The sequence below is a fragment of the Arvicola amphibius genome, chromosome 3 (assembly GCF_903992535.2).
Source record: "Arvicola amphibius chromosome 3, mArvAmp1.2, whole genome shotgun sequence".
In the NCBI taxonomy this organism is placed as follows: domain Eukaryota; kingdom Metazoa; phylum Chordata; class Mammalia; order Rodentia; family Cricetidae; genus Arvicola; species Arvicola amphibius.
This window is the reverse complement of record NC_052049.1, coordinates 118,959,622-118,978,048: the sequence shown is the minus strand read 5'-3', so window position 1 is coordinate 118,978,048 and position 18,427 is coordinate 118,959,622. Positions and strand designations below refer to the sequence as shown.

Genomic DNA, 18,427 nt, shown 5'->3' with positions numbered 1-18,427 from the left:
TGGGTTCCAAAGACGTGGGCTGGAAGACTATTTTCACTGTGAACTGGTGGAGCAACTCCCTCGCTTATTTTCTACGTGTTGTCTAGGGCTAAACAAAATAACCGTTTCTAAGGGTTCTTAACAATGAGGATCAAATAAAATGCTGTAGGTAGCACTATGTAAAGATAAAATTCTGTAGACAAATTCTGCCTTAGAATTATAAGTGCTTGACTGGAGAGATGCCTCAGGTTAAGAGAACTGGCTGCCCTTCCAGAGCTCTTGAATTCAATTCCTAACAACCACTTGGTGGCTCACAGTCATTTATAGTGGGATCCGATGCCCTCTTCTGGCATAAAGTCATACATGCAGATAGGGCACTCCCATAACATAAATGAATAAATGAAAAAGAAAAGAGTTATAAATGCTAAGCCAGGTGTGGCATGTGATCTCACCACCTGTGATCTCACCACTTGAAGAGTGGAGACTGGAGGAACAGGAGTTCAAAGTCATTCTCTATTTCTATAGTCTCTGTTCCATATTTCTACTTCTATATTTATATAATTTCTATTACAAAGAAAATTGGAGGCCAGCCTGGGTTATATGGATCCCTTTCTCAACCTTCCCCCTTCCACCTCAACGTCTCTGCTGTCTGTGGAGGTTAAACGTTCTGAGTATAAAGAATAAGTTTCTGAAGAATGAAGTGTGTGTCTGGAGCAGAGTATCTGGTATTTCTGCTATCTGAAAGATGGAGGGGCAAGAAAACATCCTTCTTATTTCTGTGAAAACCTAGATTAAAATTGTTTTAAAATGTCACTGAAGAACTAGAGAGATGGCCTGGCTGTCAAGAGTGGTTACTGCTCTTCCAGGGGACCTGTTTTTGGTTCCCAACAGCCAAGCTTACAACCTCCAGTAATTCCAGCTTCAGGGGACCCAGCCCCACTTCTGGCCTCTGCAGTCACCATCTCCATCCCCTCCTACACACAACACATAAGAGAAAATCCAGCTGAGAAGACCCTGTTGTGGTTAAATAACTTAGCTGCTCCTCAGGCTCCTAAGTCTTATACCAAGATGAGTTAAGTTGGGACCTGACTCTGCCTAGGTTAATTTAGCTTTTGAAGATTTTCCTTCTCCTATGTATTTTCACTTACCATCTTTTCCTATTTCAAGGTGGCCCTGAATCAGCTCTTCTAGGGACACTGAAGATGGGGACGCAGGTGGTTATGAGAGTCTGTAACTCCGCGATGCCTGGCGCGCCCTCTGTAAGTTCTGGGGTATTGTCAGGAGCGTGATGACCTCACAGAAGTGTCACTGCTGCTCCACAGGATGTAGAGCCGAGAACAAGATATTTGCCTTCCTTTTCTGCTCCTCCTTCTTGTAGGAGCTCTAGCTCACTTTAGCATCAATTCATCACTTTTTCCCTGAAATTAATAAATCCAGGTAAAGGTTGAGAAACTCCAACTGCTAGTCAGTATATATGCATTGTTTAAAGTTTGTTCAAATATGTTAATTGCACAGCATTTAAGAAACATTTCAGAGTATGATTAAAATTTAAAACTAACCCAGAAGTCTCCCACCCAAAAGCAAACTGTGAATATTCTAGGCTACATTCTTCTAGTGTTTTTATCTATGCAAATGTTTTCCATGAGATGATATTATATACAAACTTCGATGTTGTTGACTTTGCTATGTGTATATTGTCTTTCATTTTTATTATTTCACTATTTTACTTTATGTGTGTGAGTGTTTTGCTTCCACATATTTCTATAACACCACAAGCTTAGTGTTGACAGAGGCCAGAGGAGGGTGTTCAATCCCCTGGAACTGGAGTTGCAGACAGTTGAGAGCTGGCGTGTGGGTGGTGGGAATCAACCCTGGCCCTCTGGAAGAGCAACCAGTGCTTTAACAGCTGAGCCATCTCCAACTCCTGCTAGATTGACTTCTTGAGACAGAGTTTTGCTATGTATCCAGGTCTGGCATTAAAATCACTGTGTTAAAAATTAAATTAAAATCACAGGCTGGCCTCAAACATGAGGCACTCCTCCTGCCTCAGCCTTTGGAGCTCTTAAATCACAAGTATGCACTAGTATGCCTAGATGGGCTATAATCGTGTTGACCATTTATCAGTCCCTTGTTGTTGGGCTTCTAAAGCTCTCCACCACTCACATTGAAAATAACCAACTTGATGGCCAGAGAGGTGGCTCAGCAGTTAAGAGCCCTGACTACTTTTGCAGAGGACTTGGGTTTGAATCCCAGCACCCACATGGGAGCCCACAGATGCCTGTGACCCCAGTTCCAGAGGATCTGACGCCCTCTTCTGACCTCTGTGGGGACCAAGAACACATGTAGTGAACAGACACATGCAGGAAAAAATTTACATATTTAAAAATGAAAATAAGCAACTTAAGAATATTTGAAAAGACAGGAACGTTTTTTAACCCATGAATTGGCATTTTATTTTCATCCCTTTATTATGTATAACAATACAATTTATATATTAAATAACATTCTAGTAGAATGATTTGATATATTTTAATCAAAGATTTTGTATTTAATTCTTGATGTAAATGTGTGTGATTGTGCCTATGAGGGGTGCTGGAAACTGAATGGAATTCTGACTTCTTGCAATGGCAGCACTCTTAAAGTTTGAGCCATCTCTCCAGCCCAGATAAGTTTTCTTTTTTTGTGGTTTTTTTTTTGGGGGGGTGTCGATTTTTGTTTTGTTCTGTTTTTGGTTTTGCTTTTTTGAGACAGGGTTTCTCTGTGTAGCCCTGGCTGGCCTTGAACTAACTCTGTAGACCAGGATGGTCTCAAACTCACAGAGATCCATCTGCCTCTACCTCCCACGTACTGGGATGAAAGGCTTGCACCACCACCACCCGGTCAAGATATACTTTTAAACAGAAGAAAAAAAAAGGAAGCATTTTTAGGGTACAGAACCCTTCTCTACAGAAATAATTTTTTATTTTTTATTCTATTATTATTATGATGATTGTTTTTGGTTTTTGTTTTTTGAAACAGGGTTTCTCTGTAGTTTTGGAACCTGTCCTGGAACTTTCTCTGTAGACCAGGTTGGCCTCGAACTCACAGAGTGAGCCTGTCTCTGCCTCCTGAGTGCTGGGATTGAAGGCGTGTGCCACCACTTCCTGGCTCAGAAAAAATATGTAAACGTCAGCTCAAGAATGTGTTCAGTGACTAGTCATGTCTAGTTCCTATTTCACTAATGGCCAATGGAGTTGGAAAGAGAAGCCCAGCTTTCACAACCATGCTCTTGGTGGAAGAACACATGTTGGATTATTTTTCAATGCAAGCTTTTTTTCTTGTTGCTTCAATACAAAGCAGTTGGTTCCGTATAACCAGATACGAGCATTTTATACAGTAAGTAACCTATAAAGGAAGAACTGTGATTTCAGATTTTGCATACATCCTCCAAAGGGCAGCTGAATGTCAGAAATCTGGATCCTGAGATGTGAAGACCCTGGGTCCTAATAAAAGATCGGTTTTTGCTAGTGTAATTAATAATGGTGAGGCCCGTGGTGATTGGCAGTGCAGAAGGTGCACTTAAGGTAGTTTCCTAGTAGAGACCCAAGGGTCGGTTCCAAAACATCCACCAGATGTCGCTGTCTTGGTCTGATTTTCAACCATGGGATATTTATTTGGCTGAAAACTTGACTTGTGATTTAAAAAAAAAAATGTGTAGAATACATTTGCATATCTGCTTTGGCATGGTTATATTAAGCACTGCTGTCTGGTGGTTACTTTGGCAACCTTCCACCGTAGTCTCTCACTACTGTGTCTTGTTCCTTTCACCCATTTCTGGCTATCACATACACCCTATGCACTCTGTCCCCTCATTTAGACTCATCTGATGCTGAGGTCTCGGTTTTTCTATTTTTTCCTCCAGCCTTGTTTCTTGTCGTGGTATATGATGTGTATATATAAGTGGATCTTCCAGTTCTTCAGCTTTTTGCTAAAAGAGCAGGGCCTGGCACATAAAAATATAATAGGGACCCAACATAGATTTTAATGAGAGAATACATGTGTAAAGGAAAAGAAAATACAAAAGGATACCACAAGTTACTTTTGGTTTGCAAATGCCATGAGAGACAAAGAAAGATCCATAGCCTTACATTAACTGTAAGGACTAAGTGATGGAGTACCGAAGTATTAGACCTTTGGATTTATTTATCTGTTTCCTACTTGTTTTTCCAGTGCTTGTGATTGAATTTAGGTCCTCACACACACCAAGCAAACACTTTACCACTCAGCTACATCTGCAGGCCTTGTAAAACATTGTTTATTTTGAAGCATGGCCTTATTAAATTGCCAGACTAACCCTGAACTCTGTCTGGAGTCCACCTAGACCCTGAATGTGTGAACCTCCTCCCTCAGCTTCCCAGAGTGCTGGGATTATAGGTCAGTGTTATTAGACTTGGACTAAACCTTTAGATTTTGTTTTTTATTTTATTTTATTTTGAGGCATGATGTTATAGCTGAGGCTGGCCTTGAACTCACCCATGTACCCAAAGATCACCTTGAATTCTGGATCCTCCTGCAGCCACCCACCAGTGCTGGAATTACAGGCATATGCCACCATTTTTGTTTTGATCTTTGAATCTTTTTTAGGTTTATTTTATGTATATCACCATTTTGTCATCTGCACACACACACACACATATCACATGAGTGTTCTGTGTCCACGGACATCAGAAAGGATATGAGATCCCCAGAGCTGGAGTTATGGAGGGTCTGTGAGTCACTATGTGGGTTCTGGGAATTAAATCCAGGCCTTCTGCAAGATTAATAAGTGCTTTAAACCACTGAGTCCCAGTGAGCTTCTCATTCTTAAAAGAAAAGGGTTAGTGAATTCAGTCAGTTTTGTATTTGGCATTGACAATGTGCCAGGCAATAAATGTTCTTAGTTCAGGGATAAACCAGTAACAAAACATACAAAATTCCACCATGAGCTTACCTTATGAACAGGGAAAAGCTGAGGATAAATGGACAATAAGTGAGATGTGGTGTTATATGCCTATATCCTCCCCTGGGAGGCTTAGGCAGGAGGATAGCCAGTTTGGGGTTATCCTTCAAGGTGGAAAAAAAAGGAGGGTGGAGTGGGGAGATAACTCAGAAAAGTGTCTCCTCTGTAAGCACAAGGAACTAAATTTGAACCCAAAAACCCTTGTGAAGAAGTCAGTGTAGCAGTGTCCACTTAGAATCCCAGCTCTGAGGAGGCAGAGACTCCTGGAGCAGGCTGGTCAGCCAGGCTAGCCTAATTGGTGAGCCCCAAGTTCTCTCCAAAGACAAGGTGGGCCAGATGGTGGTGGCACATGCCTTTAATCCCAGCACTTGAGAGGCAGAAGCAGGAGGGTCTCTGTAAATTGGAGGCCAGCCTGGTCTACAAAACAAGTTCTAGGACAGTCAAGAACAGCTAAGGCTACACAGAGAAACCCTGCCTCAAAAAACCAAAACCAAAACAAACCAAGCCAAAACAAAAAAACCCAAGGTAGATGTTACCTGACATCTGTCCTCTAATTGCACACACACACACACACACACACACACACACGTACCCACCAACTCCCCACACAGGAAAGATCAAATAAACACAGACTATCCAAGGTGATGATGAAGGCTATTAGGAAAAATAAAAATCAATCAGGCAGAGACACATAGGAGTGTGGGTATGAGGGAGTATTGTCATTTTTTTTTTTTTTTTGGTTTTTTCGAGACAGGGTTTCCCTGTAGTTTCTAGAGCCTGTCCTGGAACTAGCTCTTGTAGACCAGGCTGGCCTCGAGCTCAGAGATTCACCTGTCTCTGCCTCCCGAGTGCTGGGATTAAAGGCGTGCGCCACCACCGCCCGGCTGAGTATTGTCATTTAAAATAGGTAGTAAGAGAAGGACCAAGGCCTTCATGAACATTTGGGCAGGAATGTGCCATGGGTCTCTGGAGGTGAGTGAAACAAATTCAAATCAAGAGTGGTTAGAAGACACACAGAGTGTCGTAGTAGAGCGCTCAGTTAGCATGCATAGAGCCCCTGCTAATTCTCCACATTTAAAAGAATAAAAGGAAGGGGAAAAAAGCCAGAAACAAAAGTGTGGTCAGAGAAGTTTGTGGAGAAAGCAAAGCCTGAAGGAGGCATGCTGGCAATGTGGATGGCGCGGGAGTGGGGTGTGGGATGCTCAAGCAGAGTCAGTGTGAAAGCTCAGAAGTGAACAGGAGCCTGAGAAATCTCAGTGCCTTCCAGCATGAATAGAGGTGATCCCACGGGAGGCCTTCAGAGCTGGGCACAAAGAATTTCTATTTGCTGTGCTACGAAAGGGAGAGTAAAGACAATGGGCACTGGGGAAGCAAGATTCTGAATCTATTGTCTGAGAATGATTATGACGAATATAGACGGGCAAATGGAAGACTCTAGAGAGAAAAGAGCAGTTTAGGCATGTGGTATACAGTGACAGAGTACTTACCCAGCATGAGGACCCCCAGCACTGTAATGCATACATACATACTATGTGCATGCATACATACAGGCACAGTTAGGAAGCCAGGACATGTCGGTCAACTTGTTGGGCACAAGTCTTCGTGTGTCTGTGCTGCTGTCTCTAAATGTAAATGCAGAAGTTTAAGCATGTGGCCCTTAAAGAACTCAACTGATAAGAGAAAACAGAAGGAAGATTAAGAACTTACTTCAGGGCTGGAGAGATGGCTCAGAGGTTAAGAACACTGACAGTTCTTTCAGAGGTCATGAGTTCAATTCCCAGCAACCACACTGTGGCTCACAATCATCTATAATGAGATCTGGTGCCATCTTCTGGCCTGTAAACATACATGCAGACAGACACTGAGTACATAATAAATAAATCTTTAAAAAAAGAAATTATTTCAGAGAGTCATTGATTATTTCATTGATAGTTTTAATTACTGGTTTATTTAAATTGCCCTTTCTGCATCTTTTCATCATAAATGACAGTCGGTAGTGGATGTGTTAAGTTTTTCATAGGTGTGAACCTCACACATTTTGGTTTTACACAGAGAGGAGTCACAGGCAGTGTTTTCACCAGATGACAGCTTTGTTTAAGGCTTAGAGCCTTAATTATGCAAACATGTTATTATATTTATTAATAGATGGTTTGAATGCATTTGCACGAATGCATGTTTCTTTCACTGGTTCATTCATCCATCTGAGAACATTAGGGTAGTAGTGCAGTCCTGTGGCAAGTGTCATAGGAAAGTTCTGAGCTGTGGCTCCATGCCAGAGTACTTGCCTGGCATGTTTAGCCATAGCCTCAGTTCCTGGTGCTCATAATTTATGAAGCTTTGGGACCCAGACTTTGGCTTCCCCACTAAATATTTAGGTCAGGAGCAAAATATGTATCCTCCAATCTCTCTTCATATGTAAATGGCAAACCGTTCATTGTAATTGTGACCCTCAAATGTATGCATGTTGATGCTTCATATAGGACTTGGAACATGGTAAAATTAAATCAGTTTTGCTGTTCCAGTAGATATTTGAGTGTTTCTTAGTTTGTAGAGGAAGTACTTGCCATTGTTGCTAAGACAGTTCAGGACTGAGGAGGTCAAACAGAAGCAGTAACCTGTGGAGAGCAGTGTGCTGCAGTCCTTGCTTTCTTCCAGGCCTGCAGCAATGGGAGGGGTTGCAGCTCCCAGTGTTTTGCCGCTTTCCCATATATAGGCATTACATTGTATTGATTATTGCCCTAGTCATTCCTCCTAGCCCACTTCCATCTAACCCACTTAGTGTCCCAACTCTTCTATTGATATCGCAACAGCATGGGGTAGGAAAGCTGGAATAGAATATATTCATGTCCCTTAGAGCTAAACACAGTTCTTTACCAGACATGATAAGCATATCTTCTGAGCAATTTTAAATTGGATGGCCCAACAGGAATTTTGTGCTTTTACTAATCAGGAGAGACATGCTGTATTTGATCTAATCTTGTTTAAGGAGACATCTCGGCATTCTGTAGAACAGTGAACAAAATATTTTGAAATTATGTCATCTATATTTAAATGAATTAAAATTAAATAGCATCAAATTTCTAGCTGCCTAATTGCCTTAGCTATATTTCAAGCATTCAATAGCCATATATAGCTAATAGCTGCTATTTTGGACAACATATAGAATATAGAATATTTCCATCTTAGAAAGTTCTAATAGACACTACTTCTCTAGGTTTTTGGGAATGGTAAAATTTTTGCCATATGCCTTAAAATAAGTCACCATGATTTTATCTTAATTTCGCCAGCATGCCATCAAGGGTTATTGCACAAGGCACAGGCACAGACCTCAAAGGCCTTTGTTTAGATCTCAGTCCCTTCGTTGATTTATTGAGAGGCTGTCTCCTGGTGTGGGTTCTTTCTTATATGAAATAAATAGTTGGACCAAATTAAATGGTTACTTTTGGAGATTTAAAATCCAGTGTGGGGACTGGAGAGATGGCCCAGTGGTTAAGAGCGCTCACTGTTCTTCCAGAGGACCTGAGTTTGGTTCCCAGCACCCACATTGGGTTGCTCACAACGTCCTCTAACTATAGCTACAAGGTACACAGCACCCTCTTCTGGTATCTGATCTCCATGGAGACCTTCACATACATGGCACAATCTCACACAGACACACAGATACACATTTAAAAAAAAAGTCTGTTATAGCTAGGTGTAATAGCACTGGCCTGTATTCCCAGCACTTAGGAGGCAGAAAGAGTAGAATTAGGAATTCAAGATCATCTTTGACTAATTAGGAAGCTGGAGACCAGCCAGGGTTACCTGAGGCCCTGCCTTAAAAGAGTAAAATGATAAATAAGTTGCTTAGTAAGTCTTTCCTCCAAAGCATTGGGCGCCCAGGTATCGCTCTCATCAAAGACTGATCTCTTGGCATGAATGACCGTCTGCAGACCCTGTCTGATGCCTGCTGACTCATCAACTGACTGGTGTTGTGTCATTAGGTATGTAGATGTGCTACATGCAGTTCTGTGCAATGGGAAGCTTTGTGCTTCTGTTTATAGAGGGCTTCACTGCCTTAAGCATAGGTTCATGAGTCTCTGGTGGCATTCTGTCAGGAACTGCAGGAGTGGTGAGGAGTCTTGGCGGTGTCACTCCACAGCTAAGTGTGAAGGACAGAGAGGTCTGCTGACTTAGGACAGGCCGCTCAGGGTCAGTCTGACTGGGTATTACAGCTTTCCCCAGCTTCAGCCAGGGTGGAACCCGCAGGATTTAACCAGCAGAGCAACCGGCTGGACGCAGGTTGACACTTGGCTTCCTGTTCCTTGTGGTCAGAGGCTCGCAATTTCTCCAGGAGACTTTGGTTTTTAGCAGCTTTAGCTGTCCAGCCAGTTGCCCCCCTCCCCCCAGTAAGGCTTTCCTTTTCTCTAGTGACGGGGAGGAGGTTCTTAAGTTAACCAAGACTCAATAGGCTGGCTCATTAGTGACTTTTTCCCCCTGAGGCCCTAATGGGGTTTGAGGGGAGCATCCAGGATGGCTAGAAAGTGATTTGTAATTCCTTGATTATTGAGTTGTGTGTCCCTGACCAGCTGTGGCCTTGGACGTCTGTCTAGGATCACAAGATGGAATATAATGTGGACATTCTTTTGACTTTCTTTTTTTTCAAAGTTTACTCCGAGAACATGCAAATGACCAGTGTTCTTAAAAACACTTGCTATGTAGTCCAGGCTGGCCTTGGGCTCATTGATCTACCTGCCTCTGCCTCTAAAGTGCCAGGTCTGGCTTGTTTGTGTGTGTGTACATGTGCATGCATGTGTATGTATAACACAAATATATAGTGTATGTATATAATTGTTTTTATATTGAAAGGATTTCACGTAGCTTAGGCTGACCAGAAACTAGCTATGTAGCCAAGGATAGCTCCTGATCCTCCTGCTTCCAGCTTCCAGTAAAGGATCACAGGTGTACACTGCCATGATGGCTCTCAGCAGTTATTTTATTTTTAAAATTAATTAATTAGTGTGAAAGAGCATAATGCGTGTATACGGGTGCCTGTGCCAGAGAGGAGTGAGTTCTCCCTTTCCACTTTTAACATGGTGCTTGGATTGAGCTCAGGTGTCAAGCTTCTGCCAGAGCCTTTATCCCCTAAGCCACCTTGCCCACCTCCCCCCATAGCGGTTATTTTATATTTTTGGTTGTGAGCCTAGCCTTTAACGGCTGAGCCATCTCTCCAGCCCTATAGCAGTTATTTTGAAGAGAGGCTCATGTGGCAAAGCCTTGGTCATCCTTGAATTGTCTTTGATGTTCCTGCTGTGATGTTATGATTTATTTAACACTTTATTTGCTTATATCCTAATACTTAAAGACACACCCCCCCCCCCACTCCTCTTTTTTGTTTTGTTTCTTGTCCTCCTACTTCCTCTTCGTTTGGCTGTCTCACTCTCCAGTCCTCTGTGGAAAAAGGTCGCTGTTAGTCTGAAGAACTGGGTAGATGAATCCTGTGACTCACTCCTTTTCACACCCACCTTGTGGTGAGGTGCTTTCAGCCTTAAGTGAGCAGAGTAAATACGTGTGTGTGTGTGAGTGTGTGTGTGTGTATGTGTGTGTGTGTGAGGTCGCGTGCGAGCGCGTATACGTGCGCACGCGCGGGGACGCCCGCCTTCAAACCTGCAGTGTAGTGATTGTAAGCTCACGCTGGCAAGCCCACTGTGTCAGCGCGTGTGAGTCTGTGTGCACGCGTGTGTGAGTGCTCGCTGCGCGCGCGCCAGTCCTGAGGAGCGTGTGCGCGCGCCCTCGGCTTCCCCGCACTCCCGGGCGGCCCGGAGCTGGCCGCCAGCGCCTCTTACCTCTCCGTGCCTGCCGTGCGCGCCCGACTGTTTCTATAGGAACCAGCAGGGCGCCCGGCCCCTCCGGCTGCGGCCCGCGCGCGAGCATGCCCAGTGCAAGCCGCTAGTTTGGCTCGGGTCTCGGTTTCCAGTAAGTGGCATGCGGGACTCGGGAGAGATCCCAGGGAGCTAGCTGAGCTGATCGCCTTTGTGTGCAGAGGGAGGAGGCGGCGGCGGCGCGACCCCACCCGGGGAGCTCCACGGCAGGAACAATGCTAGCCTGCCTGACCCGCGGGAACTTACTGGATGTCCTGCAGGAGGGCTTCAATGAGGTAACTGCCCCGCTCCTCCCACCCTCAGCTCCCCGTCACCCGTGCCTCCCGCCTAATCTCCGGAAGGGGATCCTGAGGGGCGGGCATCCTCCGGGGGAGCCCAGAGCACATCACACACGTCAGGGTTGGAGAGTCTGGTGGCAGAGCCAAGGTGGTGGGTGCGGTGCAGAAAGATGCTCGAACCTGAGGACATCAGAAGGGCGGTGGGCCTCTCTCTAAGCTGGATGGTGGCCTTCCTAAGCGCGGAGGTCTTTTAGGACCACGGACTCAGAAGGCGTCTCCTTGCAGGAAAGGTGGACCTCACGCCTCCCAGGGACTCTCCAGGGACATCCTTGAGGGAAGTCCTGAACGGGAGACAGCGGAGCTCTTTCTATTTCAGGAGCTAAGTGGATGAGTCACGGGAGGGGTGTGGTGGTGTGGCATTGGTAGAAAGTTTGAGAGGGCAGGACACTGCGGGTGGTCCACACGAGGGGCCCATTCCACGTGGGAATTCCCTCAGTCCCGCACGTTGTGTCCTCCACCGGCGAGGACAAGGTAGGCTGAGAGGAGCAACCTGGGTCACAGGCCCAGTTTCAGCAGCCAATATGTGCTCCCTCCTGTGAGAACTGCTGAGGAGCCTCAATCTGATAGGAAAGATGGGCTAGGCTTGTTTTCTCCTCACAAGTTTCTCTCAGAATTCTATAACCTCTTCCATTTGCTTCTTTTGTGATCCAGGCAATTCTTGTTGGAGACCCTTGCTGTTTGCCCCTGCTCCTCACTAATCCTTTTGGTTGCCTTACCCCAGCAGCTACGAAGGCATAGGCTATCGGCCATGGCTTCCTGCCCACTTTTCCCTCTGGCCACCTCTCCCTTCTCTATGAATTCCTCGGGGAGGGAAGCTTGGGCATGCTGTGTGGATGCTCTGCCACTGCCCTACTCCTCCACCCTTTAAGACAGCCCTTGCGCTTTGAAAATCAGGTTTTAGCCAGATAACATATAAAATCATGTTTTTCCCAGGCAGTGGTGGCTGAACCTAGGCCTTGCATATGACTAGGGGCTCTACCACTGAACTATACCCCAACTCAATTTTCTTCTTAAATATTAACATTACAGGCAAGACGGAAGAGCCTTTTGTGCCATTCCCTGCTTCCACCCCCCCCCCCACCCAACCTTTTCCCTAGAGGCAACCAACCATTCTCATGAATTTCCATGTAGGATTTTTTTTTCCTACAGCTTCACAACAGGCTCCCTCCTTGATCCCTGTTTCTAATTAAGAAGCCCTGCGTTCTGACCTGCGTTAGAGCCTTCCCCAGTTCTGGCCCCTGTGCCCCAGCCTTGTTCCTCACACACACAGGGAAAAAAAATCCAACGGAAATGTTCTGCCAGTATGACCAACTGTGCTGGAATTTTCCTTTGGCCTAGGGGTGTCACAACCTTCATTGACAGGCAGAGCGTGTATCCTGCCTGCAGGACTGGCCCCCTCATCTTCACATCACTCCCAACTGAACACAGTAAGGGACTGGTTAACAAAGAGCCTCAGACCCCCAGGGTGAAACATGGAGAGCCAGGAATCACACCTCGTTAAGGGCCTCCTGTGTTCTCATTCATCGCTTCTCACTCTCTGCCCCTGGGCCTTCTCTGGTCCTTAACTGTGTCAGTCCAACCCGTTTACCAATTGTGGCAAAAGCCCCTGGCTCCTCTCATGGCCTCTCCCTTTTTCTGTTTTAACCCAACTCTCTGGTGTCAGGACCCATCTTCTGATTAGAAGGCAACTGGCACAGAGCCAAGTTTTAGCCTTTGCTTTCTGCTGGGTTTTTTCATTTCTAAATCTTTATCTGAAGACCCTTGAGAAACCAAAGCGGCCTGGCTATTATTCCCATGCCTCTGTACATAAATATTGCCCAATATCTAGTTCTTCCAAAACAAGGGGGAAGGGGGTGAAATATATTTTTCCCTGTAGTGGTAATGGAATATTTCTAAAAACATCAGGCAGACAACTTTGCAATCAACTCTTCTGTTAAGAACAGTGCAGTAATGTGTCTTTGCGTCCTGTGATGTCTGAATTGTCTACCCATCCCACAAACTGTTCTCTCTGCAGGCCCATGTGCTCCTTAGTAGTAGAATTCTTAGTAGATTTGAAAACTAAAATAACACTTTGATTTTATACCTCTAAGTAATATAAATATTAACGTTAAATTTAGTTAACATAATCTTTCACATACAAAACATTTTCTTCATCCTTCCCCCATATACTATCACATAATATGCTACAGAATAACAGAGTTAGTGGAGTAATTTGCATGGTTGGTGGGAGCCCTGTTTGATCTATTCCAGGCTCAAGGTTGCTTAATAGGCTCAGTAATATTCAGTCTCCTTTGTTAGAATCCTATGATAAGACTATAAAAGGGGACTTAAAAGATAGTGTCAGAATACACTTGATTCCTCTGAGAAATTATTTCTACTGAGGCTAAGAATACCACATATTCAGCCACCTCTTGGGAATAATCTAAGTATATCTGAAGCTATCCTTCATCACCCCGATGGTTTATTATAGGTCTGTGTGGTTAGGGCTGCAACCTCATTCTTCCTGGCAGAGAAAACTCCCACAGGAGACAGGGAGATGGCCTTAATTGGTTAATTATAAAGAAACCCAGCAGCAAAGAGAAACCCTGCCCTTTGAATCAAGACTTCCCTCTAGTTATTGCTGGTCTCTCCTCAGTCTGAATGCCACTAAATAGAATGGTGTATGACAGAATCTTCTTTCCTCACACTGCCCACCTAGAGGCCTGGCCTCAGCATGCCTGGCAAAGACACCACAGAACTGATTCATGCCAGCGATGCTAAAGCAATCTCTTGTATTGACATGGTTAATTTTTACTGTGAGTTATCCACAGATTTTAGCTACTGTCATTGGTAACCCACCTTGGCTAGAATGGGTTTTATGTAATTCTTTAGTTCCTTATTTTGCATTTGTTTCAAAGCTATTTGTGTGGTGTGTGTGTGTGTGTGTGTGTGTGTGTGTGTGTGGCGTATACGTGCACAACCCTGAAATTGACGCCCAAGTGCCTTCCTCAGTTATTCTCCCCTTGCTTTTTGAGACAAGGCCTCTCACCCAACCTGGAGCTCACTGATTCCACTAGCCAGCCTGGCCAGCGAGCTCTGGGGATCCACCTGTCTCTGCCTCCCCAGTGCTGCTGGGTGTGACTTTTTATGTAGGTGCTGGGTATCGGGTCTTCATGCTTACATAGCAAGCACTTCACCGACTGACCCATCTCCCAAGCCTGTTGTTTCTGACACAGGGTCTCATGTGACCCAGACTGGCCCTGAACATTGTATGTAAAGGATGATGTTGAATTCCTGATCATTCTGTCTCCATTTTGCCAGTTCTGGAGTTGCAGGCATGTCCCTCAACACCTAGTTCAAGCTACTTGGTATTGGTTGTTATGCTAACATTGTCTTTGGCAATATGAATTCTGCCAGTGTCTCTCCTGGGGAACAAACTTCTTTTTAAAACGTTTTTTTAATTGGAGATTTTAATAGACCTACATTTATAATATGGTTTGATCAATAACCATTCGTTTATTTGTTCATTGAATGAGGGGAATATAATTACAGCTGTTGAGAAGTGTATAGGGAGAGACAAAACCTATGGGAAAACCCCAATAGGATGCTTAATGTCATAAATACCACAAAAGAGTAGTGCTTATGGGAGATTGGAGAAACACTTTCTAATTAATAAAACCATGAAAAGAAGCAAATACTTATCCACCTTCGTGTTCACTGAGATCAGGTCCCCACCACCACCACCACCACCACCACCGCCGCCGTTTAGCTGGCATATGTGTGCAGGATCACTCACCAAACGCTCAGTGAATTACTGTGTTTACCAGGCACGGTGCCAGGCTCTGGAAATAGAAACCAAATAACAGAATCTGTTTCCTAATGGAGTTCACAGGCCAATGAAGATAAAGAAAGCATCGTACTTGGGAACTTTGTGGTAGTGCACTCACATTGCTTGTGGAAAAGAGTGGACTTCTGCCTAGTTTTGCTCCCTGGCTAAGAGGCTGAAAGTGAAGCCAGTTGTCTGACCGTGTGAACTGGCAGATTTTTCCCTGCCTGTTTTTCACCGAGTAGAAAAGGGACATATTAAAAAGCCATGTTAAGACCTTACATGCTTGTCTGAGGGAAGTAGTGCATTGCTGGAGTCCTAGCCGCTCAGCAGGTGGAGGCAGGAGGGTGGCTTAGTCCCCGTGTTGGCATATTTAGATCATCATGGGCAGCATAACCAGTCCTTATCTGGAAAAAAAGGCGAGGTCACGAGGGTGGTAAGATGACTCGGTGAGTAGTGGCATTTGCCACCAAGCCTGGTGACCTGAGTTCGGAATCTAAAACCTACATGGAGGAAGGGTAGAACTGAGTCTTGCAAGCCATCCTCTGATCTCCACATACACACCGCGGCAGGTGCTGAACCCCCCAATAAATAAATGGATAAATAAATAAATAAATAAATGTTTTGTTTTTTAAAGGGAAGGGAATTTATCTGCTTGGTAGTCCCTGAGAACAGAGTGTGAGCCTTTGTCTGGCCTCATCCTGTCATGGGAATACCGAGTAAGGAGAAGAATTGACAGGCAGAAGAGCAGCTGGGAGCATCCCCTTTAGTGCCTCCTGCTTTCCATGAAGTAGAGTTGCAGCATTGGGCCTAAAAGAGGCGCTCAGGCATTCTCACAATGAATTCCCCAGCACTCCGCTGTAGAAATGAAAGGCCCGTTAAGTTTTTAAGGTGACGAAGCACTCCACCTCTCAGCCTGATTTTTTTCTCTCTAGGCTGACTTCCTCACTCCCCACCCAGCCTCACTGGCTTTGTTCCCACCGGTACCGATGCCAGCTCCACAGATGCTCCCTGGCTGAAAGCTACTGGCAGCCGTGTGTTCCCATACTGAGTGATGGACAGACCAGGCGTGTGCAGCAGTGATAGGGCACGGTTCGCCAGGTGCCACTCCCTGCCCCCAGGTGGTTTAGAGAGTTTGAACATGAATAATACTCTATCTGCCTTGATGGGGAACCAAAGGCTCAAACCCATGCTTTTCTGAATGAATTCCCATATTAGTTCCTAAGCTAATCCCCATTGAAGTGGTCATACACGTAGCCTTCACTGGCCACATTTAGTAAGGGGGTGAATCTGGTATCAGATGCTCTGATGGTGGGCCAGATATTCTGTTTCTAAACTAAGAGACACCCTAGACTGTAGATTGATTGGATTATAGATTGACTAAAGATTCATTCTCATGTGTTTATTGAGCACTAACCTTGTAACATGTGTTTATGAAGGAACAGAGACTGTTTAGAGTGCTTATAAGTATTGAAAATTTTTTAAGATTATGGTAAGTTTATGAAATGGTATCATTCTGAAAAACCTTAGCTCTTCTCCTTTTTCTTTATGATCTTTTGGCCATAAAGCTGAACATTGATATAAACATCCTTGTCCACTTATATTCTTGAGTAATAAGAAATTTTAATGATAATTTTATGTTAACCCAACCGACTACCAAGTACAATAAACAAAGTACACTGCATCAGTAAAGGGCCAAAAGATTTAACAGAAAAGAGCCGGGCAGTGGTAGCATACACTTTTAATCCCAGCGCTTGGGAGGCAGAGGCAGGTCAGTCTCTGAGTTTGAGGCCAGCCCGGTCTACAGGCTGAGTTCCAGGACTGCCAGAGCTATATAGAGAAACCGTGTCTTGAAAAAACAATACAAAACAAAAAGGAATTAATAGAAAAGAAATACAATATTGTGGAGTTTTTTTCCCCCTGCTGGCAGAATATAACCCTGTCATAACTAACCTGGACTTTTATGTCTGAGGAACTGCTTTTTCACCCTCTGCTGCTGGAACGTCTGAGTTCTAAACAGGTATCCGCTGATCTCCCTGTTAAACTAATTTTCTTTCTGGCCATTCAGTCTCCTGCACTTTCTCTAGCACTTGCTGCTCTCCTGTTTGGCCAGCAGGGAGCCACAGAGCCAAAGCCCTTGGATATTTCTAAACTGGCAACATGGAGTTCCCTGGTGAAAATTGCAATCTGCTTTTTCAGCTTTACCCAAACAAATCCTCTGCAGAAACAGTCTTTGATCTCCATTGAGGAGGGGCAGGGAGCAGAGGTTAAGGTTATGAAGTTGTTTGGAGGAAAGGGCAGGTCCTAAAGACAAACAGAAGGAAAGTTAAGGCAGCAACTGGAAGGCTTTCAAGGCCAAGAGTCCCTTCTCAGACGAAGAATGTGATTAGAACTGTCTACACTGAGAGTTTGAACCCAGATGTAAGGTACACGGAGTGATTTGGAGGAAGCCGATGGAAGCAGTCACCTATAAGCCTTGTCAGACTGAAAGCCTGCTTAGATAGCTAGACCTCTGCTGCTTCTATTTCTCCTTCCTCTGAGACCTGATTCAGAGCTATCATAAAACCTATGCCTTTCTAGAATTATCCATTACACTGACATCTTTTTAAAAAACCATTTATTTTTTACATTTATGAATGTTTTGTCTGCACTTGTAAATGTCTGGTACCCGTGGGGACCAGAAGTGGGCACCAGATCCCCTGGAACTGGAGTTACAACGGGTTGTGAGCTGACACATAGGTTCTGGAAACCAAATCAGGCTCCTCTGAAAGAGCAGCAAGTGCCCTTAAGCTGTGAGCCCTGTTTCTAGCCCGGGACACTGGCATCTTTATAGCTTCCCCAAAACAACTTAAAGGTGAAAGTCAAGACAAATTCGGCAGGTTCTGTACCGTCATGGACACAGTATATACCAATTGTCTGCCTTGCCCCTTTTTCTTTGTGAAAATCTGGCTGCAAGTGCCCAAACCCAACTTGAACAAGAAGAAATCGGAAGTGGAATTTAGTGACTCATGGGCTCTTAGGAAAATCTGAAAAACTAAACCACAGAAAAGGCAGAGCCACAGCAGCATTTCGGACTTAGCGAAAAGCCAGAGCTCCGGCTCTGGCATCAGGGCTCCCCAGCTCTCTGCCCCCTTCCCAGGGGTGTCTTCATTCCTTCTTCTACAGACAGCTTTTTCATGAGTAAACCGGCAGCCTGGTTTTATTATAACGTCTAAGTGTGTTTTGTGTGGGTGCAGGTGCATGTGTGCATACATGCGTGCATGTGTGAGCAGGTCACTCCTCAGGTGCCTTCTGCCTTTTGTTTAAAATAAGTTCACTTATTGGACTGGGACTTAGCCAAGGAGCCTAGAGTGGGTGGCCAGGGAGCTTCTAGGGGTCCGCCTGTCTCCATCTCATCTTAACACCTCTGGGATCACAAGCACATGCCACCATGCCCCAGCTCCAGGAGATTTGACACCCTCTTTTG

The 18,427-nt window shown here is 44.7% G+C and overlaps 1 protein-coding gene across 1 annotated transcript in view; it reads left to right on the top strand.

The window, feature by feature from the left end:
- The first annotated feature begins 11,033 nt into the window (after positions 1–11,033).
- The window catches only part of Dixdc1 (DIX domain containing 1), a 73,083-nt gene continuing 65,689 nt past the window's right edge, over positions 11,034–18,427 (top strand). The window contains 1 exon segment of the mRNA XM_038324010.1: positions 11,034–11,093. Within this exon segment, the coding sequence (XP_038179938.1) occupies positions 11,034–11,093 (60 nt within the window).